A 22,947-nucleotide genomic window follows, 5' to 3' on the forward strand; every position below is an offset into this window, starting at 1 on the left:
GCCTTGCCTAGAAGCAGAAGACGTACAGTTGATAGCATTGTGTTTGCCTTTGTGGCGTATGCTCTCTTGTTAGACTTCTTTTCTAACAGTTGCACCGGACCAGTCTGCAGCTATAGACTTCTGCTGGCATTGCCGGGGCATAGGGAAGTATAATCCCTGATTGGCGTACTGTCAACAAGAGCATGCCTGCAGACCTGCAGTTCTCCTGCCGACTCCCGTTGTGCTTGTGGGCGGCGAGTTTAACGGCCGTGTCCAAAGGGCAGCGTGTTGCCTATACAGTCTGCTGGCATTCCTGGATGGGGAAGGTGCTCCTAGTACAGACCTCCCTGCTGCTGTCAGGACTTTTACGTTGGGCCCTCTTTATGTCACACAATTGTTTTGAAATGGTTTCTGACCCGTGGCTTGTCCCTCAATCTCCCCATTTCCACTTCGCATCCTTACAAAAAAGACGTAAGCAGGACTTCTACCTGCTTGGAAACAGGTGCAGTTTCAACCTTGCCCTGGTGCGTCACATCAAATCAGCCTTTGTCAGAGTTACAGAAGTTGGCAATAACATTATGATTCATGGTGGAAAAAAATCTTGCACCATCTTCCAGTAGCCCCGCATTGCTGCTATGTGCTGAATTCGTGGCGATACAGATGGAAGTTTTATGTGTGGCCTGTGGATAGCACCCTCCTGAGAGTGATGCTGGCAGTAAAGCCTTGATATTCCTGGAGGCTGCAAGAAGAAGGATGTGGGCTGATAACTATATTTTTGTTTCTGATGAGCTGTATCAAAATGCGCCTCCGATGGCAGGATGCTAATATGTTAGCACCTTAAATATGTTTTGTTAAACCAATTCGGGGAGAGAACTTGCATTAAAATTGCAGATTAATCGCTTGGTTATGTTTTTAATTGGTGCATCATAAAATAGGAATTTAAAATCTGAACTCTGTCAGGATTTAGACTTTGGCCTCTTACTTGTTAACTTTTAGCTGTTTGCATTTCCTGGCTTTGTGTTTGCTCTGGGAATGGCACTTGATAGTCATCCTGTGGGAATAAAAAGTCCCCAGGAAAAGAATTGGAGCCTGAATGTCAAGGCAGTGGGTGGATCCCATGTCAGAGCTGTGGAAGAAAAGGAGAATGAGCCAGCGTTGTTGGCAAATTGGAGTCCTGTTTCTGTACCAGTTTTTTCTTTTTTCTGTACCTACGATCCCGGTTAGAGTCATTTTACATAAAATTATCTTTTTCTTGCAACTGTTTTTTTTGTCTTGTTTGTGCTTCCAGCTTAGCACACCCAGAAGTCTCCTGTAGTGTTTGCTTTTGCTCGGCACTGGCGTCTGATGCGTGGAATCAGATTTAAGTCTGCATTTGCTTCTCGGTACGTGAAGCTTTGATGTGCGTGCTTCCTGGTGACGGGTCTGGAGCATTGTGGGTACTCTGCAGATGAGTCGCCCAAGAAACCCCTCCCCTCCCCGTGCCGACTGATCCTGTACTTTGACTCGTCTTGCAGGAAGGAGAGCTTCTGCTAGACTTGCCCCAGCCAGGGAAGCATTTTATCCTTTTCAAGGCTCAGTCACCGTCCTAGGATATTTTGGCTTGGCGTAAGTGGAGCTGGTCTTAGCCGGCTGTCACAAGGGAAGACAAAAGATGTACGTTCTTGGTGTCCATTAAAGTTGTGTTCCCACTCGGTTTCTTTTGTATGCAAGAAGAAAAGCCCTAATCCCCTCCCTTGGGATACTGGGAGATGGAGGAAGCCATGTCCGTCCATAGCTCCTTTTTGGTGCACGAATTTTATCTGCTAGGAAAGAAAGGGGAGGGAGGAAGCCCCGTTCCAGAGGCTCCTTTTTCCCCAGTAGAAACCCAGCAGATTTGAAAGATGTCAGCCCTTTTTACCAAAAAACAAAAGCAGAAACACCCAGGGAGGTTTTAGGAAACAATAGATCTGTGGGTCTGACCGTCTTTGCAGGGCTTTAATGAATGTATTGCTTGGGAACAGTGATGGATTGGTTTGTGTTCAAGTGCTTTGAATGGGGTGGTGACATGCACGTGACTGAGTGCAGATTTGCAGAGCATAACCCGGCAGTGAAATGGATTAAAATTGGCTCCGTGTTGGTGAAAGGGAGCTGCTCGCTGCAGACTAAGGTAAAGCAGAGGATGGGTGCTTATTGATTTGCTGTGTAAAAGAAATCCTATGAGAAGCTGCAGTATTTGGGACTTGGTAACCTCACTGGATAAAGCCATGGGAAATAAGGTATTTCAAACTTTGAGAGAACATCCAGTGGCACGCTGGTTGTACGTGTACGACATGTAAAGTATGAAAAACCGTTGCTTGTTTTTACAAGTACCACGTTATCTGCAAGCATACAGGAGCTGTCTGTCTGTCTGTCCTTCCTACTTTTTTGTATTGCTCCATGCATCCACTGCAGGGTGTAGTCATGGCCTGCAAATTGACTTGACCAGCTTACGCTGAAGAACACGGGTCCCGTAAACCTGCACTGTGATGTAATTAGGACAAAAATAATTGGAGTAGAGAAATCATGACTTAAAAATGTGGGTTAGGAAAGTCCTGAGCAGTGATTGCAGATGCTGTATCTTGCCTTGTGAATGTCCCATCAGCTTCCCCTTGTGTGTCAGGGAGACTAAAGTACTATTCCCCCTCAAACAAGAGTAACCACTTCCACCCCACAATAAAATAGCTGGTGTATTGTACATCCGGGCACAGTTGGATTGACAGTGCTGTCAGCAGACCGCCTCGCTCCACGTTCGGAGTCCCGTCTCAGGTCATTCTTGTGTCCAAAGTTATTAGTTGTGGATCGACTTGGAAATAATTTCATTACTCTTTGCATAATATTATGATACTTTTGAACATTGCAGGCATTTTAGTGCATCAGATTGGACTGTATCCTTTAGAGGGAGGAGGAAAGCCAGGAGGATTTTGGTTAGATCCTGGAAGATATTGAAAGGAGCAGATTGATTCAGATAAGCTGATTGAGACGGTATCTATTTTGAAACCAAGAGGTCATGGACTTAACCCGAGTAAGGGACCAACATAAAATATTAGTTTTAGGCCGAGTGTCTTTACATGCGAGCTGGCTGGAACATAAAGCAAAGTGCCAAAGTTAACGGAGTGAATGAATGGGGTTGGGAGCCGAAGACATTTTTGGAAGAGTAGAAAACTCTGGATATCAACAATAACTAGAGTTTTGGCCTAAAATGTAATAGTGGATAGTTTTCATTTCTCAGTTTTCTTTATTATTGTTTCCTTTCTTTGTATTTAACTTAAACACATGGGCTTTATTTTTTCCCAAACAAGCCCAGGGTATCAAACTTAACATGTTGGTGCCGTATGCTATTATTTTGAGCTGTGGAAAGAAATATCATCTCTGTCATTTCGTTATCAGTATGAAGTTCCCGCCCAGATCAGAATATGGCCTTTGTGTGCTAACGAATTATGTCTTTCCTGCTCAGCGTTATGCTCCATCAGTCAGTGGTAAAAGAGTTTCTCCCGTAGCACAAGTGTTATTTTAGCTGTTTCTATTCTCTCACAGTCACCCCCACTTCCTTTCCTCTCCTCTCCCTGTCTTCTTTTAATCTTTTCCCTTTTGTATTCCCCTCCCGTTGCACCCAGGCTCCACGGGCTTCATTCCTACGCCCTTCCTCATTCCATCAGCTATACTGATCATTCATCCTGTCATTTGGAGGCTCGTCACTGAGACTTTGAGCAAATGCACAAAAGACCTTGCAGAACGCTTTCTGCCTTGTTGTCTTAAGTCCTAAATGGTCTGCAAAGCCGGGAGGGAAATGCTGTCTGTGTCGTGGCATTCACCTGCTGTTTCAAAGGTTTGCTCACACCAAAAGCTTGCATTCTGCAGGATCTGAAAAGATCTCGCGGGTCACCAAAATACAACATCCGGGCTGGATGTTGGGCACCTCTGCTCTAGGCAGCAGGCAGGGCAGGATGGCACCTCTGCTCCAAGCCACATGTGTTTGGGAAATGGGAGGATGTCAGTAGAGGAGTAACATTGCAGGCTCCTGTAGGGAGGTCTTTGACGGTGTTTTGAGGGGCAAAGAATTATCCAGTGACTTAAAATACATACTTTCCTTGAAACCCCTTTTCAAGGCAACAGGGATAAAATTTGGGTGGGCACTTTTTAGCTGTTCTGGCTGCAGTTTGGTTGATAGGAGATTAAGTGGTTAATATACATAAGTCATAGTAAAAAGATGCATTTTGATTTAAAGAAAATCAACAACCAAGAGCAACCTCTTGGGGAAGCAGCTTTCCAAGGTCACAGTGCAGACATTTATCACATGAGATTTATAGTAGAAAGCCAATTGCAGTAATTGAGCTCAGAGTCATACAAAGTCCAGTATTTAATCAGCGATTCAGATTAAACACAGCAGACAATTCTTACGAATTCGTTTAATGCTATCTAGCCTTTGTAATGGCCATGCTATCTGTATTTTTTCTGAATGTCACACATTTAAAGCTTTGAAGTACAGACGCTGCAAAGCCTTCGTATTTGAAGTTCCATGTTTAATTTCCAGACACGCTTATTAGAAGAAATAAGCAACTTCTTGCTGTAACTAGACTGTAAGGTTGATTGTTGTCACCTTCAGACTGGATGATAGTTGTTAAATTGGGAAGCTGAATGCTCTGACTCTGCACGACCTGCTGGCACGGGCTGCCGGCTCTGCCATGCTCAGATCTGAATGTATTCTGTGTTTTTCAGGCTACGTGTGGTGCAGCTCGATGCCCAGGGATCACTCCCCATGTTCTTCCTGTGATCCAAGAAGACTCTTCTTTCCAGAATGAAAAGTGGTCCCGTTTACCTGCAGCTTCAATCGCAGCTTTTTAAACAGACAATGCAAGCTAGGGTAAGCGGTTACTAAAGCACCTGGGCTTAGATGTACAATATATATGTACTTTCTGTACTTTAATTGTAGTTTCTCCTAAGTACCAAATACAGACTTTGTGCTCACCACTTTGTCATTACTAACCCACCAGATGAATTAAGAACAGAGGAGTTGAGGCTGTGATATTGAAAAAATATTCATTGGGACTGTTTACTTATGTTAATATTGATTTAATTTACCAAAACTTATGGTGCTGTCCCACTGGTTGTTGAGGATTGGTACCATGGTCTCCAGTTTTGGGAGTATTGGTTATTACTACAGCCTTTGATTTAGAAGAAAATAATAAAATACATTCCACTCTCCTGTTTGTCTCGGAGTGGTTCGTGTCATGGTTTGAGGCATGCTGTATCTGGTGCCCAAATATTAAGCCCTATTCAAAATTAGAATATGAGTGCATTTCTACTTTGAGGTTGTTGCTGTCCATATATTAACACTTACCTTTTATTTTTATTTTTTGTAGCTTGTTCTTCCTTGTTGGATTGTTCTAATTCTGTTGAATGCTTAACTACAACTATGGCAACAAGAGTAGAGAGAAATGCTACTCTGATGTCCTTGACAACAATACCTGACTTAAGTGAAATTGCTAATGAGAAGAAATCGCAATGCACCTACATCCACCCACTTTTAGATGCAAGCAATACAGCTAGCGAGCCTCCAGATCCTTCCACATCACTCTTTCTTGAAGAAAAAAGCAAATTTGGGGGCAGTCTAAGATCAACAGCTATGCCTACACCTGGATCAAGACCAAGACTTTTTCCAAAACCATTTTCAAAGGAGAAATCTTCAGATACATTTGCAAATGTGAAACCTCCTGTGACAACTTTTAAATCAAGCAGTGTCATTGTCCCTATGGTCTCTGTGCCTAGAAAGCCCCCTGAAGAAATGACATCAGCCAGTGCATTCAGTGGAAATGTCCCCCCATTAGTAGACCAAAAATCAATTGAAAATGAAAGTAAAGGCACTAGTGAATTGGTGACAAATATGGCTTTTTATTCTGGTCCCAGTGCAAATACGGTGATTCTTTTTGAAACGGCTAGCACTGACAAATCCAGAGTAAGTGCAACCCAGGGTAAAAAATCACTGGATAAGCAGAGAACATTTGGCACTGTGCAAACAAAGGAAGCGCAATGTGATACAAAACCAGAGATACTATTTCAGTCATCAATGACTTCCAGAAAATCTGAAGGTGGTCTGCAGAGACAAATCTCTCTTCCATCCTACCCCAGACCGGTCTCCTGGAATCCTGGTAGGTCTGGTGAAAAGAAAGAAGCTTCTGAAGAGCCTACAGGTGAGAAAACCAAGGATGAGGCACAGCATGCTAGCAGGAAAGTTGGCTTATCTCCTGAGGTGCAACCAAGGCTGAAACATAGACCAATATCTGCTATTTTTTTGGAATCGTTAAAAGATCAAAGGTGTAGCAGTTTGGAAGACTCTGAAGGAAAATCTCCGACAGAGAAATCATGGGTTAGAAAACCAAGGCCTTTGTCCATGGATCTGACTGCCAAATTTGAAAATAAAGACATTTCTCTATGCAAGAAGACTTGTCTGGCTGATGAGAGCAAGGAAAATGTACCAGTGACACACTTCACTGACATGGGCAGTTGTGCCCAGTCTGAAACAGCATCTAAATCTGCACAAATAGACTGGAGTAAGAGTGTTTCTCCTCCATCAGATCTGAAATGTGGTAGTCAAGATACTGACTTCCTTGACATTAAAGACAAATCCAGTGAGCAAAGCTGGAAAGCTTTTCCAAGGGACATAGACTCTACAAAAGATATGAAGTCGGTCACTGCAAAAGATAAAAAATACCCTTGGGAAACTAAATACAAATCTAAGGAGGAACAAAATGAGCTCAAGTCAGACCCTGTAACTAACTTACATGGATCAGAGAAAAGCCAAGAGGTGGTTGATAACAAAAGCACAATAATGAAGGAGGGCAATGTATTGGCCCAAAAGGAAACATTTGCCATGTTAGCTAGTGAAAACTCTGCAAATGCCTCAAAAAACGAGAGCAAGCTCTTGAGGGGGAGTGTGAAGAGGCACATAAGTCTGTTTGTCGGCTCAGAAAATACCACTGCTCCAGCGGAGCCAGAGCCTCTCCCAACCTCCGCTGAGAGGGAAAACAGAAACATGACCATCCAGCAGAGAATCAAAGAGCTGACGGCGGAGAACGTGGATGCTAAGCCAGGAAGTCTCCGCCGATCGCTTCCATCACGGCCGCTTTCTGCAGATTTAACAAAGATGTACGTTGCAAAAGAGTTGGAGTCTCTGCTCGACTTTCAAATGTTTCATTCAGTAAAATAGTTGGTGATCAGGGTTCCTCACTTGTAATGTTTAGACCTAAATTTTCATAGTAATTTTTTTTTCTGCATCTGTTCCTCTTTTAGGAAAAAAAGATCATGACAGACTGAAAAAAGGTGTCATTAACAATGCTGGTTTTTGTGTGTTAGCTGTTGCCTGCTCCCACCTGAGTTTTCTTTAAGCTTTGAAATCCTAGTGTAACATTGAGCAGCCTGTCCTGTACAGCAGGACCCAGATGCTTCCTTATCTCCCCACAACAATGAAGGTTTGCAAAGTACCATCTATGTTTTGAGGGGACGTACAGCTGCAGCAAACCGCTGCGTGGGATCTTTGAAGTGATCTAGCTGTTTGCTGCAGCTTTTATATCAAAAGGTGCCGGTTCTCTGATCAGCTCTGCAGCACTGCCTTTGAGCTCCAGCTGCTTGGAGAAGCATTGTCCTTTGAAGGAAGAGCCACAGCAGACAGCCAGGTGGCTCATTCTTAATTATACATCCTGCTGGGAGATTAATTGGTTCACCTAGATGTGAATGAGTGAGATCCTACTGTATTTTAAGGATGTGAAAGATAATTTGAAAGCAACTTTGTTTAATAAGCCTTAGCAGGTGAACGCTAGTCTTTTTGTCTGCTTTTACTCCATTTTCCAAGTACTCCAAAACCATTTTTGCTTTTGACACGAATTGGGGCAGACATATGTACCAGCATTACCTCGGAGATGTGGTGCCAGACTTTTAACTAGGAGGAAGCTTTATTTCCCCTTTGTGAAATGATGAAATGTCAGTTTCAGCAATTTTTTCAGTTGTCTACTACTTTCTGGTATCCCAAAGTCCTTTTTTGGCTTAGGATACAGTAGGTAAATGACACGTTGTTAATTGTGTAAGGAAACCCTGAAAATATTAGCTGTAGAGAAGGTTTAAGTTTTGTTTGCCAGTGGCATAAGCCCTTAAACAATCAACTAATCACAATTTTTTAAAGCTTTTATAAAAATTAGGTTAATTGGGGAATTTTTAAGATGATGTGGAATAATGCATCAGCAATCTGCATTTGGAAAATGTATGCATTGGACTACTAACTCAAGCTCTTTGTAGAAATTCATAGTAAAAAGAAATAATAAAAATCTTTGCAATAGGTTTTCAAGTCCAGTGTCAACTAATGAGATGAAGCTGGAGAAACCTGCTGAATTGAATAGTGACTTGATTAATGAAACACAAGTAAATCAGAAGGTAAGAAAGTGGTATTAATACGTTTGATCTTTCAAACAGAGTCACATTTAGAATCTATATAGTACTATGCCATAGGTGCCCCATATATAGCTCTGTAGAGCTATGATTTAGAAACTGGAATTGTGAGTATTAAGAATGGCATAATCCTAATAGGATTAAGATGGTAATTCCATCTTTAAGGGCACCCTCACTGTGTACACTATAGTTTCATAGTTTGTAGGGTCGGAAGGGACCTGAGCAGATCATGTAGTCCGATAGATGTGGTGCATGTGTTTGTTCTAAAAAATATCTATACATATTTAAACACAGCTAGTGGCAGTAGTTGTGTAGATATTAACTTCTTTATGAAACCTCTTAAGGTGCCCTTTCCCAACATGATAACATTTTTTCCTAATGTGTTGCACTTTGTCACGATTTATATCTTTCTTAATTCTGCCTAAGCATAGCATCAGCATAGTACATTTCCAAGACCTAGTCACTCCACTGACTTACCTGTGTGCTTTTCATGTTGTACCAGCCCCTTTGGTAATCTTTAACTTTAATGATCTATGAAATGACAGTGCTACAGAAAGTGTCTGCAGTTGCCTACACTGATCACTTTTGAGCATTGATTTATTAGTATACATAATAACTTTGCTCCTAATCTGTAACTTTAATGTGCTACAAAATATGTATTTTGTACTGAAAACTCTAGAATGTTTTTTCCTTCCTTTTCTGAATTAGCAAAGCAAAGGGGTGTGTGTGTGGGGGGGGGAGTCCACATACATAGGGACTCAGTAAAACAAGCTATATTAAATATTCATATACAAATCCTGAGAAGATTTTAACTTGAAAGCAGAGTAAGTGTTTTCATTGAGCAGAATCTCACTTGTTATAACTTTTGTCTAATGGTGGGCTGCTGCCTTAAGAATTTGAAAATACAGTGAATCGGAGAAGTCAAGTTTTACAAAAAAATTAAAACTTGGAAAAGATCTTGTTTCCCCCGCTGCTTTCTTAGGGCCGAGAGATTGTATTCAGTTCCAATTACCATCATCATCATCTGCTCCCTGGTGATGATTACTAGAATGGCAGCCTTCAGTGCAACAGCCCAATGTTTACTGACTTCTAGATACTGAAAAGGTCTGACATGCCTAAAACTGTTGTGAAAATCCATATGCTTACCCACTAATCTGTTTTTTTGGACTTGATTTATGTTTCGTGCCAGGTCCTCTGTCACCAGCAGCTCCAGTTGTGAAGGGTACTCACTTCTGGCAGCCACTGGCAACTTTTCTTGGTTATCTCCTCAAACTACCATTCCTACTGCTTCATTTTTTATTTTTAGGCATTACTCACTGGTGCTCACTGCCATACTATTTGGGAGTCTCCCCTGCTGGGTGTCTTGCCTTTTCTGGAACTTGCAAGTAGATTATTCATTGCAGATTTAAATATTGTGTCAAATGTAGACCCAGTAACTCTTTATACATTTTCCCTTTTTTTTATTTAAAAAAAGGCAGAAAATTTGAGAGTCTAACATAATGAGAATTTGCCCTGGGGCTTGTAAGATTTACTGTTAGTCCATCAGCACTTGAATTGGTTAGTATGTGTGCTTAGAGAAGAAGTGTATAATATGGATGCGGGACACTCCATACTAATACGGATGCAGTACGTTTCCCTACTATCATATGGAAGCTGGGTGCAGCACACTCTTTATAATTAAATCCTAATTTAATTTTTGTTTCAGAGTAAAGAGGTGAAGCCTTCATGTGGAACAGATATCAGTGAAACATGTGCTGTTTGGAATCAGTGGAAACCATGGCAGGTGTTAAAAATACCAGATAAAACTGGGCAAATGGAGAGAAAAGGAAGCTTCCTCAGAGACCGGCAAAACCTCTCTCTTCTGGGTGAAAACTCTGTGTCAGGTGCAAACAGTTTTGAAACGCAATTAAACCCTTCCATTCCAGCAGAAAAGACGCAATCTTTTAAAACAGTCCGAGCTACCATGTATGACTCTAATGTTGAGAAGCATAATATTATTGCCGATCGGCTTGGAGTTGATGCCACATTAAAGCTGACCACTGAGCGTGAAGGAAAAGATGATGTAGCACCTTCATTGGGTCATCATAGAAGGTCTTGGGTGGAAAAAGAACCACAGGAGGATACTATGTCAAAGAAAGAGCACCACAGACAGCCTAATATGTCAGGTTACGTGGGAAATACAGAAAAATGTGGAAAAGCAACTTCTCATAGTGAAGACAAGAAAACTGCTCATGCAATTCCCTCGGAAAAATACTCTTCAGTTGAAAATTGTGAAAAACCCACTGCTAAGCATGTGGAGGACTCGCTGATGTACCAAAGAATAGAACCAAGATATGAAATCCTTCAGACAGTTGGTGAGAGAGCGCTCAGCGAAGCCATTACGGTGGTTCCTGAAGACAAAGCTGTGACGCTCAGAACCAGAAAATCATCCATGAAAGAGAAGAGAAAACCTGATGGGGATGTGCTGCAAGGTGATTATCTGTGCAGACTAGATAATAAAACTGACCACCTAAAAGAGGCAAATGCTCTTTCAGAAACGAAAGACCCTTTGGAGCTTTCTGCAGACAAGTTTGCTTCTAGAGAACTGAAAGATTTCTTCCCCAGCAAACATGTGCTTCCTGAGCTGATAGCAGAACCAGGGAAGAGTCAGGCAAATCAGCTGTTCATATCAGAGAAACTGTTTTACTCTGTAAGTAATAACAGGGATTTGGCTATAACAAGTGACAAAGTTATTAAAGGGCATCCTGAAATGCAAAAAGAGAAGAATGATATTTCTTCCACAGAAAAAACAGAGAGCTCAAAAATGACAAAATACTTTTTAGAGAAACCTGGTATTAAACCAGTTAGGGCAGATGACTATGAATCCAGAGCAGACGTAGGTCAAGGCATTATGTCAACCAGCATCAGTAAGCAGGGGGGTCGGCTCTCAGCAACTGGAAGTAACCAAATGGGTAAGTCCCCCGTGGGCCAGTATCCTGATGGAGAAGTAATATCTATTAAGAAAGAAGAATTGAGAGCCTTTGAATTAAGGAAATATCCAGACTCGAGTAATGCAGCCAGTGAAAATGGAGACAAATTTAGATTAGTAGAATCAGAAGAAAAAGTCCAAGGAAGTGGCAATCTTGTTTCCCACCATAAGGTTTCAGGCAGATGGCGACGGAAGACCTTGCCCCAAGATCGTAGCAAGCTGGAAGTTGGTGCCGTGACTCAGGAAAGCACCGCGAGGTGGAGTGGAACGGATTCGCTGCTGGCTGATGAAAGTGCAATGAAAAAGAAAAGTAAAAAAAACAAAGATGGGATAGACTCAAAGGAAGCGAGCCAAACCCTCCCAGTAAGTCCTAATGACCCCATGAAGAAGCAGATCTCTTCCTCTGAACCCAAGGCAACTTACTTTGCAGTCACTTATCAGGTTCCTGGTAGTAAAAAAGGAAAAAGCTCCATAACTGCTGTTAATGCAAATGAAACGAGCCCTACTTTTGCAGGGGGTGAAAGTCTACCAATTAACCCAGCCTCTGGTTCTTCCAGAAGATCCAAGCCTGCGCCTCAGCAACCCTATAAAAATGTGGCAAGCGCATGTTGTAAAGATGGCTCTCAAGACATATGCATTAATAGGAATTGGACTGGAGAGGAAGATCAAGACAACCCGAGTTTTTCCAAAAAAGGTGCGCTAAATAGTTATGGGGTGGCTCATGAAGAGAACAACTGGAAGCATCGTGACAGAGGCCTGGATCGTTCTAAGGAGAAGGTGACAGATGTTGATGCCTTGTTAAAACAGGAACCAGAAAGTACGGTTCACACTGATTTAAAAGGTAGTGGAGGAAAAGCCTCCCCATGCTATGACTCAAAATCCACAAGGCCCTTTAAACATGTTCACAAAGATAACGAGCTCTCATCACAGAGAAAGAGCGATGAAAACACCCGTGACGTACTTGGCACAAAGGCCGAGGATCGTTTCCGAGGCAGAATTCTTGATATCGATGCTCTGATGGCAGAATATAAAGAAGAATCCATGAGAACCAGTCACAGTCAAGACAGAAAAGATGACGGGCTCCCTGTGGATAACAGCTCATTTAATCGGGAGAAGTCTAAGCACAAAAGAAGTGTGACAGATAAAACTCCCCATGGCCAGAACAGGAAAGAGCGGAAAGAATCGGATCTGTCTTCTAGCGCCGCTAAACAAGGTAACTATGCAGAAGAGCACCACAGGCCTCGGAGCTTACTGCTTTGTGAAAGCAGCAAAGAGAAGCTGGAGTCCCGTGGCCAAGACTTGAGTAAGCCAAAGTCAAAAGACAGAACAGTGAGCCCTCCCTACTGGGGAAACCCTAGCAGCTGGCTTTCGGATAAACCTATAAGTTCGTTTGCTGACGCTGCCAGCACCAGAAAAAAAACATTCATTATTGACGAGGATCACGAGAAGGATGTCATTCCAAGGTGCCAAAGTGCCAAGCACAAAGATTATGAAGTGCAGCTCAAACACCCAGTTAGTGTGGACCAGAAACTGGAAGGCAGCTTGGCTTTTGATTTCTCCTCAGAGGTTGCTGGCTCGTTACAGAAGAAATGGTTCCCAAGCCAACAGCTCACAGAGGTGTCCGTGGATGACCACTGGCACAGAAACGTAACTTGGAGCTCTGTAAATAAGAACAAAGACAGTGCAAACAAAGCCTTGCAGGAGGGTGACTTTTCCCATGCAAAGAACAAACCTGAGCGGAAGGACTACTTGCCTAGTTTTGGAAACACAGTGCCAGAGTTAAAACGCTCGTACTCGGAAAAGGGCCGCCCAGCCAAGGCGAGAGCCAGCGTCCCCATTGTGCAAGAAGCATCGGGAAGAAGGGACCCGCACCAGTTGAAGCAGAGCTGCTCTCCTGAAAGTGCCGAGAACAGACTGAAACAAAGGACTGCATCTTCGCGGGAATCTTTCTCCTGCGAAGATAAAAAGGTATTTTACAGAGCAGTATCTGTTAGCCCACTTTCTGGAACTAATGGTGCCAACTGCTTTCTGTCTCGCTTTCTTTGTGCTACTGCCAGATCCCTGGCTGGTGCAAATTGGCTCTGCTTTCTCAGTATTGGTGCCAATAGGAAAATGTGCCAGACAAGACTCTGGCCTTTATGTGCCCTAGTGAGGGACTCGGCTCCCCACTAGTCATCTCCCTCTCCCTCCCTCTCTCGCTCACTTTAAAGGAGAGTTGCTCCTCGCAAGGTGTGTCATTTAGGAGCCAGATGTGCAGCAGCTAATTAAAAGTCACCAGTTGCCTATTGACAGCTCTGTTACAGTGCCAAAGAAAGCTGTAGAAGTACTGAGCTTCTAAATTGTGGGTTGATATTGTATAAATTGTAAAGAGTAATTTGACTTTTGTCAAAGATGTTGGTCGCATTTATATTTCAATGAACTGAACTGACTTTGGATAGGCAGTTGTTATACAGGCTTTCAGTTGAGCTGGTATTTTTGTTTCTCTTTATTGAAGGGGAGCAAACTGTGTGTGTGTGTGTGTGTGTTGGTCCATTTTTCCCACTTCCTGACCTCAACCATTGCTGTAGCACCTGATGAAGTGGGCTGTGGCTCATGAAAGCTAATGAATCTCTCTGATTCATTTAGTCTGTAAGGTGCATCTCTCCCTTGCCTTCTGCCAGACTTCAGACTAACACGGCTAGCTACCGTTTTCTACTACTTCTGTAGTCTGCGTTGCCATGCAGGATATGCGACAGTGATTCTTGTAACGCAACGAGAAGTGAGCGCATGGCACATGCCCAGTCAGGTGTCAGTGGGCATGCGGGAGGGACCCTTCCTTGCTTTGACTGCCTCGAGCCGTCTCTGTAGGTCTTTTAGCTGAAGTCAATTCCAGCGGGCATTTTACATTGTATTTGTCATGTTCTCTCTTGAAACAGGACTTTGGAAAAGAATGGACCAAACATAGCTCTGAGAAATCTGATGGGAAAGGATTTACATCTGTTTCCATCCAGAGAAGAAGCCATAGCTTTTATAAGGACCAAAGGACAGAGCGGTGGACGGTAGGCTGCTTTTCTTTCCTTTCCTTTTTCTCCTCCTCTTCTTTCTTTCTTTGTATTTATTTTTTTAAATATCTGGTTTACATGGTGTTTCCCTTTCTGTGATCCTGACTGGTGGGAGTAGCTGTGCTGAAGGGTATCAGGACCTGTAGCAGAAGGAAGTAGACTTCCTGTCCAGATTAACTTCTGGATAACATGGATTCCCAGGGGCTATCTTATCACTTTGAGCTGAATGTCCAAACACAAAAGACTGTACAGAAGCCCTTCTGTTTTCAGGGACCGTTTTCAAGCCGAAAATGAAGTGACTAGTAAAATCTTGGGTTATTGCAAAGGAGGAAACTTAAAGCGCCCCGTCCCAATGTCCTGTTGCTTGTTCAGTGTTATACATTTCTCCAAAGGAGGATGGTGATTCCAAAGCCTTTGTGCTTAAAAGCTTTGCTCTTCTTTTGATTACTGAAGCTGACCTCCTTCCCCCCCATCATCCTTGTCATGAGTTTTGTACCAAGGGCACAGTTTTCCCTCCTTTCCTATGCAGGCTAAGTAATCAAATTTTATTAGGATCTATATGGAAACCATAGGGGGGCAGGCCCTTGTCCCTGCAGCCTTTCACTCCACCCAGAGTAGGCTACATGCTACCGTACCTCTGAGTGTCTGTGAAGGTAGCCCAGCTCCTGAATTCACATAACCGTGAGTTCAGTACCCATAAGGTCAGCTTTGCCAGCTCTAAACACAGTGAAGAAAAGCAGAGAAATTACTGCCATGCAGGAGCAGCCAAAGCTTGTATTGGGACTGTGCAAGTGTTCAGCATTTCCTACAATCCTTACCTTTTATGCTAGTCTTTGAGGAAAGGGTCTCGTTGATTATTATTTCCACCCAGAGAAATCTTTTTATGTCATTTGTGGTATTTTTTTTTCCCTGTCCCCACCCCAGGGCCTAGGAACAGCCCTTTTGTTATAAAGTTTATTCTTTAACCAAAGAGGACAGAAGATATTATAAAATAATATAAATGTTCTGTTTATAAATGTGGACTCCATGTACATGTCCCTTTAATGGGATGGCTGTTGCAAAGTAAGGAAGTGGAAGTTTTTTGGACAGACAGACTTTGGAATTTCAGGTTCCTTTTGGATTTTAAAATCCGAGTACTTCCACCAACTTTCTTTCTTTGACTCTCATTTCCTCTTAATATTTTTCTCTCTCTCTCTTTAAACAGAGAATGGTGCATCCATATTTATTTTCAACAGTTTCTGTAGCAAGTGCACACAGTTCTCAGCTAAGCTAATTTAATGTATAATGGACTGCTCTGCAAAATCAAGCTAGGAAGTAAACGTGCAACAATTTTCCCTATTGGTAATTACCTGTCAGGAGTTAGAGGGTCTCCAGGTCAGACCCTATCCCAAGTGACGTCTGCAATGCCCATAGGCATGGAGCTGGGGGAAGCCTGGGTAAGAATTGCGGTGTGCACCTGTGCACTCAGCTGCCTCTCTCTGGATTGCTGACAGCAGTAAGAAATGATTTTGTCACCTGAAGTAGGGTCTTTCTATTCTCCAGGGACCACTCTTTTGAGCAAGGGGCTAACTGTGCATTTTGGAGCAGAGCTGTCTTTTAAAGGTTCTTATCCAATTTCATTGGGCAAGAAACTTGTATGGACAAGCAGAAACACTTCTGCTGTTGTTTCTAAAGGCCTGTTAGGTCCTAGCACAACATGGTTCGAATAGGCACACAGCTACCCAGTGAGTATAAAGGAAACGTAGCCTTTATTTTTGCTGCCAGCCAGGTGATTGCACAGAGGTATGACATTGGGGCTTGCAAAATCATCTTGACTGCTGAGTTTCTCTGGTGCCTTTTCTAACTTTAAAAACATTTAGTTTGAGAAACTGAAAGCAATATGCCTTTTACATGTGCTTCCTTTAGTGACAGGCAGCTCATCAGAGCCCTCTGTCATCATCGCAAAGATGCATGTTCACACTTGGAAGTGGGAGATCCAGGCTTGCAGTTATGCCACGTACCTGAGCAGTACGTGAATGTTGCGAGTCTCACTTGTCAGAAGACTAGGTGTCGGCGTTCACACGTCGTCTTGGTCTCATAACCCCCTCGTGTGGCGACTCAGTGCATCGCCTTGCTTGTAAACTGCCAAGATTGCACAAAACCCCTAGGAATGTCGTGCATGGCTGTTGAGCATAAAGGCTGCTTGACTGCTGAGACAACTACAGTTCATAACTCGGATTCCTTCGTGTTTGATTTCCTTTTTTAGTGAAGGAATAAGAACAAGTAATGACTGCTGATCTCTTGCTAAGCCTTTGGAACAGTTCTCCTTCTCCTTCTTTATTTCATACTGAACTTCAGAAAAAGGGGAGCAAGTGTGACGGCTGGCCTTGCACAGGGGGAAGGGCAGGGGGCCTGCATCCTCACCAGGAACATTTTGTGGTGGATGTGTAGGAAAGTGAAAACTAATATTTCCCAGTGAGTTAGTGCAACGTCTGTAGAAATTACAGCTGCTTTTGGTTAACAAAAATAATAGTGACAAAAGCTATGTGACAACCAACAGATGACATGGTATCATCCCAGTTTGAAATTTTTTCAGGCTGGTATTTTGGAAACTGGAGGATGCAAAAGAAGAGTTTAAGAGTAAAAAAAAATGTTGTGTGTTCAATGATAGTGAAATTGCCAAGGTATTGCATGTGTGTGTGTACACATATATAATATGTACATGTAAAATGAAAATGGTGGAGGACACATTTTAGGCTCACTATTCTTTCAGTGTTGTAATACCCTTACCATTTATATCCGCTGACTCTTTCTTTCTTGGAGTCTGGATTCCTTTATGTTGAATGCCAGTTGACAACAGCGCGCGCTCATTGTGAGAGCCTGGATTTCTTGATGCTGACTGCTAATCCCAGATGCCATGAGAGCTGATCCTTGCCAGATCATTAGGGTATGGGAGTGTGAGCAAGATGCCACAACATGACATAAACCCTAGGCTGAGAGTGCATCATCTACCCCATGGTAACTGCCTGTGTGCAGGTTCCACAGCAGCAAATTGCAGGTGGTGTACCCCACTTTGTTTAGTGGTGGGCTGCCTTACTGGGGGGTGAGTACACACATGCACTGTAAATTAACCCCTGAGCTTCCCTCAGAATGAAAACCCTGGGAGCAAACTGCATTTTACACTTTCCCCAAAATCCTGAAAAGGAAAGTATTGTCAGCATCAGAATTGCAGGTAAAATCTGCGTAGAGTGTAGACTCTAAAACATACAGGGCATCATGACTACTTTGGTTTCAGTCATACTTGTTATGGCTGTGCTTGCTAATAAAAACAAGGGTTCTTGATCTGGTCACTGGATACCTTGGGAGAGCGAAGATGGCATGGGGGCTTCCAAGTAGTGTAGGGCAGGTGGAGCATCAGGAGGGTCTGAGTGCCCGAATCCCTTGGTTCCGTGGTGACAGTGTCTCAGCTTTTCCCTCTCGTTGGGTTCAGCTTTGACCTGCAGCGAACAATAAAAACTGAGCGGCTCTTTGCCTTGTTCGTTATCAGGCGTGCTCCGGTGCTGAGTCAACCTGTCTGCTAATTTGCATGTGGTAACTGTGATGTACTTGACTCTGCCTCTCTCTGGCCAAGAGCAGGATTGTGGGCCAGAAGCTTGACTGATTTTTACTGGAGTTTCTGACTGGGATGATACAATTACATCTCTTATTTTTCAGATATCTTTTGTATTTTTTGTTAAATCTCAACAAGTTCTCATTTCTACAGACTTAGCAACAACTCTTTGGGAATTTTCGTTTTTGACACTCGGGTAAATTAAAACAAAATGGTTTTGATGAAGATCATGTTACTCCTTCCATCAGTCTTCACAATGTTGCTTTGTCTGTGATCTTCATTATTAGAATGTATGGCTCAGATAAAATGGAAAAGTAGAGTAGAGCAGGGTGGATAAAAGTCAACGATTTAAAAAAAAATTAAAAATCTGGATTGTTAAAATTTAAATAACATTTTTGATTTAATCATATTTTTTTATTTTTTAAGGTCTTAAAAAAACAAACATATAAAGGCAGTTTTAATTTAAAATATGTTAAAGCTCAAAGACATCGGCATGGAATAGGGATCGTCGCTTCTAATTTATATATACTATTTGAGACCATATATTCTTGTAATCTGTTTAGAAGTTTTATATATAGGTCACATGGACTATATTAGGGGCTCAATCTTAGGGGGTTCCCAGAGGCTCCTCTGTAGATCAGTAAAGATTAAAGAAAACCGCTCTACCCAATGGGACTCGGTCCTCGGTCAAGAAGATCCCATTAAGCATCTCCGTGGTGCTGAGTTTCAGTTCTCAAACTGTGGGTTTGTGTCTCCAGAGATCACAGGCAGACAAGGTTTTTTGGGTAGATGTGATATCTTTTATTAGACCAACTAAAACTAGTTGGAAAAAATTATTCTTTGCAGGCTTTGAGGCACAAAGGCTCGTCTTCAGGCAGAAAATTTGTGGTCTCCAGAGATACCATCCTTGGTAACAGCAGTATATGGAGACGGGAGATAACAGTCCTGATTACCCACCCAGCAGCCCTCTAAGAATTAATGAGTCGGGAGGGACCCAGACAGATCATTGAGTCCGACCCCCTGCCATGGGCAGGAAGGAGCACTGGGACCTCTCTGGACCTGTTAGTGATGCCCCTGTTTCATAGTTTCTAGGGTCGGAAGGGACCTGGGCAGATCATCTAGTCCGACCCCCTGCCCTGGCAGGGAAGAGCACTGGGGTCAAACGACCCCAGCAAGATGTACATCCAACCTCCTCTTAAAGCCCCCCAGGGCAGGAGCCAGCACCACTTCTCTTGGAAGCTGGTTCCAGACCCTAGCCGCCCTGACCGTGAAGTCGCGCCTCCTGATGTCTAGCCTAAACCTACCCTCTGCCAGCTTGTGACCGTTATTCCTGGTCACTCCTGGCGGTGCTCGGGGGATCAGGGACTCCCCCAGTGCCTGCTGATCCCCCCTGACTAGTTTGTAACAGGCCACAAGATCCCCCCTCAGCCTTCTCTTGTGGAGGCTGAACAGGTTCAGGTCCTGCCGCCTCTCCTCATAGGGCCTGCCCTGCTGCCCCCGACCATGTGAGTGGCCTTCTCTGGACCCTCTCCATGCTGTCCACGTCCCTCTTGAAGTGTGGCGCCCAGAACTGGACGCAGTCCTCCAGCTGCGGCCTGACCAGTGCCACATAGAGGGGGAGGATCACCTCCCTGGACCTGCTCGAGATGCATCTGTGGATGCAGGACAAGGTGCGGTTGGCCTTCCTGACCGCGTCCCCACACTGCCGGCCCATGTTCATCTTGGAGTCAGTGATTACCCCCAGATCCCTTTCCGCCTCCGTGCTGACAAGAGGGGAGTTCCCCACCCTGTAGGTATGGTGCCGGTTGTTCCTCCCGAGGTGCATCACCTTGCACTTGTCTGTGTTGAAACCCATCCTATTCTCATCCGCCCACCCCTGTAACCTGTCTAGGTTGCATCCTTCCAATGTACCCACGTCCCCCCCCATCTTAGTGTCATCAGCAAATTTGAACAGGTTGCTTCTTACCCCCTCGTCCAAATCACTGATGAAGATGTTGAACAGTGCGGGCCCGAGGACCGAGCCCTGGGGGACCCCACTGCCCACGTCCCTCCAGGTTGAGAAGGACCCATCCACCACCACTCTCTGGGTGCGGCCCTCCAGCCAGTTGGCGACCCATTTGACTGTGTGGGTGTCTACACCACAGCCCCCAGTTTCTTAATGAGAACGGGGTGAGAGACAGTGTCAAAAGCCCTCCGGAAGTCCAGGAAGACTATATCCACTGCTACCCCTGCGTCTAATGATCTGGTGATCTGATCGTAAAAGGCCACCAGGTTGGTCTGACAGGACCTGCCACTGATGAACCCGTGCTGGTTGCCCCTAAGCATGCAGTCCCCTGCTGGCCCCTCCTGGATGTGCCTAGGATCGAGGTAAGACTAACCGGCCTGTAGTTTCCCCGAGTCCTCCTTCCTGCCTTTTTTGAAGATGGGAACCACGGTGGCCCTCTTCCAGTCCTCCGGTACCTCACCAGAGCACCACGAGTGCTTGTAAAGTTGTGCCAGGGGACTTGCAATGACCTCAGCCAATTCCTTGACCGGCTGACTTAAATACGTCCAACCCCTCCAGAAGCTCCCTAACTAAATCCTCGCTAGCCCGTGGCCCAGGTGTGCCTCCCCTGGGGCCCAAGGGGGGTCCAGCAGGGAGGTGGCTGTTCTGGTCCTTACTTAGGAAGACGGAGGCAAAGAAGTCGTTAAACATGTTAGCTTTGCCGTCTGGTGTGACGACCAAATTTCCCAACGCGTCCTGCAAGGGCCCCACATTACCCGGGACCTTCTTTTTACCCCCTGTGTATTTAAAAAAGGACTTCTTGTTGTCCTTAATCTGGGAAGCTAGTCCCAGTTCCATCTCTGCCTTGGCCTTCCTGACTACCCCCCTACATCCCCGAGCAACTGCAGAATAGCCCTCCCTGGTGATGACCCCTTCTTTCCATTGGGTATAAGCCTCCTTTTTAGCAAGGAGACATTCCCGGATGCTTTTGGTGAGCCATGGAGGCTTGTGTGCTCTCCTGCTCCCTTTGATCCTTGTTGGGTTTACCTCCCTTTGGGCTTGGAGGATCGTCTCCTTAAGGAGTGACCGCTCTCCTTGGACACCTGGCTCCCCTCCCCCCCGAGACCTCAGCGCTTCTCCAGCTATCCTTCTTAGCTCGTTGACGTCTGCCCTCCTAAAATCCAGGGCCGCTGCCTTGCTGCAGGCCTTTGCCACCTTGCGCTGGATGGTGAATCCCAGCAGGCGACGATCGCTGTCGCCCAGGTGGTCGAGCACCCGCAGCCCCTGCACCAGGTTGTCGCCGGTGGCCTGCACTAGGTCCAACAAGGCATCTCCCTGGTGGGGCTGTGCGCCTCCTGGGTTAGATGGAGGTCCTGTGTTTGGGCTGGGGATCTACATGAGCGTTCAGACCTGGCCAGATGTCTGGGAAGTTCAGGTCCCCCATGACGACCACATCCTTAGCCTTCGCTACCTCTGTGAGCTGACCCAAGAATTCCTGGTCAAGCTCCTCTCCCTGGTTGGGGGGTCTGTAGTAGGCCCCCGCCGTTAAGTCTCTTTCCCCTCGACTGCCTTGTACTCTAACCCAAAGCACTTCAGAGTGCCCCTCCCCTGCCTCCTTGCTAATTGTCGAGGATGTGTATTCCTCCTTAATATAGAGTGCCACGCCCCCACCTCTCCTCCCCGTCTTGTCCCTCCTGTACAGCCTATTGCCCTTGACATTCAATGCCCAATCATGCGTTGCGTCCCACCACGTTTCCGTACTCCCCACTATGTCTGGCCTGGTGTCAGCCAGCAGGAGGGTGAGTTCCTCCTGCTTGTTGCCTATACTACGAGCGTTTGTGTAGAGGCATTTGAGGCCTCCCGTGGATGTGTGTACTGACCCCCTAGTCCCAGCGTTGATGCAGGACAGGGTGCAGTTGGCTCTGCCTATTGCTTCGTCGCATTGGCAACTCATATTCATCCTGGATTCAATCCTGACTCCAAGATCCCTCTCTGCCTCTGTGCTGCCAAGGGGGGCAGCCCCTAATCTATAACGGTAATGCTGGTTCCCTCTCCCCAGGTGCAGCACCCTGCACTTGTCCTTGTTGAACCGCATCCTGTTCAGATCCGCCCACTTCTCCAACCTCTCCAGGTCTGCCTGGACGCGGTCCCTGCCTGCCGGTGTATTCACTTTACCCCACAGCCTGGTGTCATCAGCGAACTTGAACAGGGTGCTCTCCACCCCCTCGTCCAGGTTGCTAACGAAGATGTTGAACAGCACTGGCCCAAGGACCGAGCCCTGGGGGACTCCGCTGCCCACACCCCCCAGGTCGACATCGACCCGTCCACCGCCCCCCTCTGGGTGCGCCCCTGGAGCCAGTTTGCCACCCATGTGACCGTGCATTCATCCATGCCGCAGCCCCTCAGCTTGCCCACCAGCATTGGGTGGGACACCGTGTCGAAGGCCTTCTGGAAGTCCAAGAAGACGACATTGACTTCCTCCTTCCCATCTAAGCTCTTTGTTACCTGGTCATAGAAAGAGGCCAGGTTAGTTAGGCAGGATCGGCCTGGCACAAACCCATGCTGGTTACCCCTCAACATCACTTCCCCTGCAGGGCTCTCATAAATGTGGCCCTTGATAATTTTTTCAAAGACCTTCCCCAGGATAGAAGTGAGGCTGACTGGCCTGTAGTTGCCAGGCTCTTCCTTCCTCCCCTTCTTGAAAATAGGGACCACACTGGCCCTTTTCCAGTCCTCAGGGACTTGGCCCGAGGACCAGGAGTCCTCAAACAGCCGTGCCAATGGCTCCACAATGACACCAGCCAATTCCCTCAGCGCCCATGGATGAAGGTCATCCAGGTCCCCCGACCTGGACACATCTAAGCCCTCCAGGTAATCCTTAACTAGGTCTGAATTAACAGTTGGGGGGACTCGCATCCTTCCTGGGCCCCTC

The 22,947-nt window shown here is 45.2% G+C and overlaps 1 protein-coding gene across 6 annotated transcripts in view; it reads left to right on the forward strand.

Moving 5' to 3' along the window:
• The window catches only part of KIAA1671 (KIAA1671 ortholog), a 129,928-nt gene that overhangs the window by 24,395 nt on the left and 82,586 nt on the right, over positions 1 to 22,947 (forward strand). For all 6 annotated transcript variants that reach the window (XM_090063549.1, XM_090063552.1, XM_090063548.1 and 3 more), the window contains exons 2-6: positions 4,714 to 4,858; positions 5,358 to 7,140; positions 8,325 to 8,418; positions 10,139 to 13,369; positions 14,317 to 14,439. In XM_090063549.1, the coding sequence (XP_089919675.1) occupies positions 5,411 to 7,140; positions 8,325 to 8,418; positions 10,139 to 13,369; positions 14,317 to 14,439 (5,178 nt within the window). In that variant the 5' untranslated portion in view covers positions 4,714 to 4,858; positions 5,358 to 5,410. The remainder of the gene's footprint in view (positions 1 to 4,713; positions 4,859 to 5,357; positions 7,141 to 8,324; positions 8,419 to 10,138; positions 13,370 to 14,316; positions 14,440 to 22,947) is intronic.

This window comes from Crocodylus siamensis, chromosome 9, assembly GCF_052110815.1.
Source record: "Crocodylus siamensis isolate JL-2025a chromosome 9, ASM5211081v1, whole genome shotgun sequence".
Lineage (NCBI taxonomy): Eukaryota > Metazoa > Chordata > Crocodylia > Crocodylidae > Crocodylus > Crocodylus siamensis.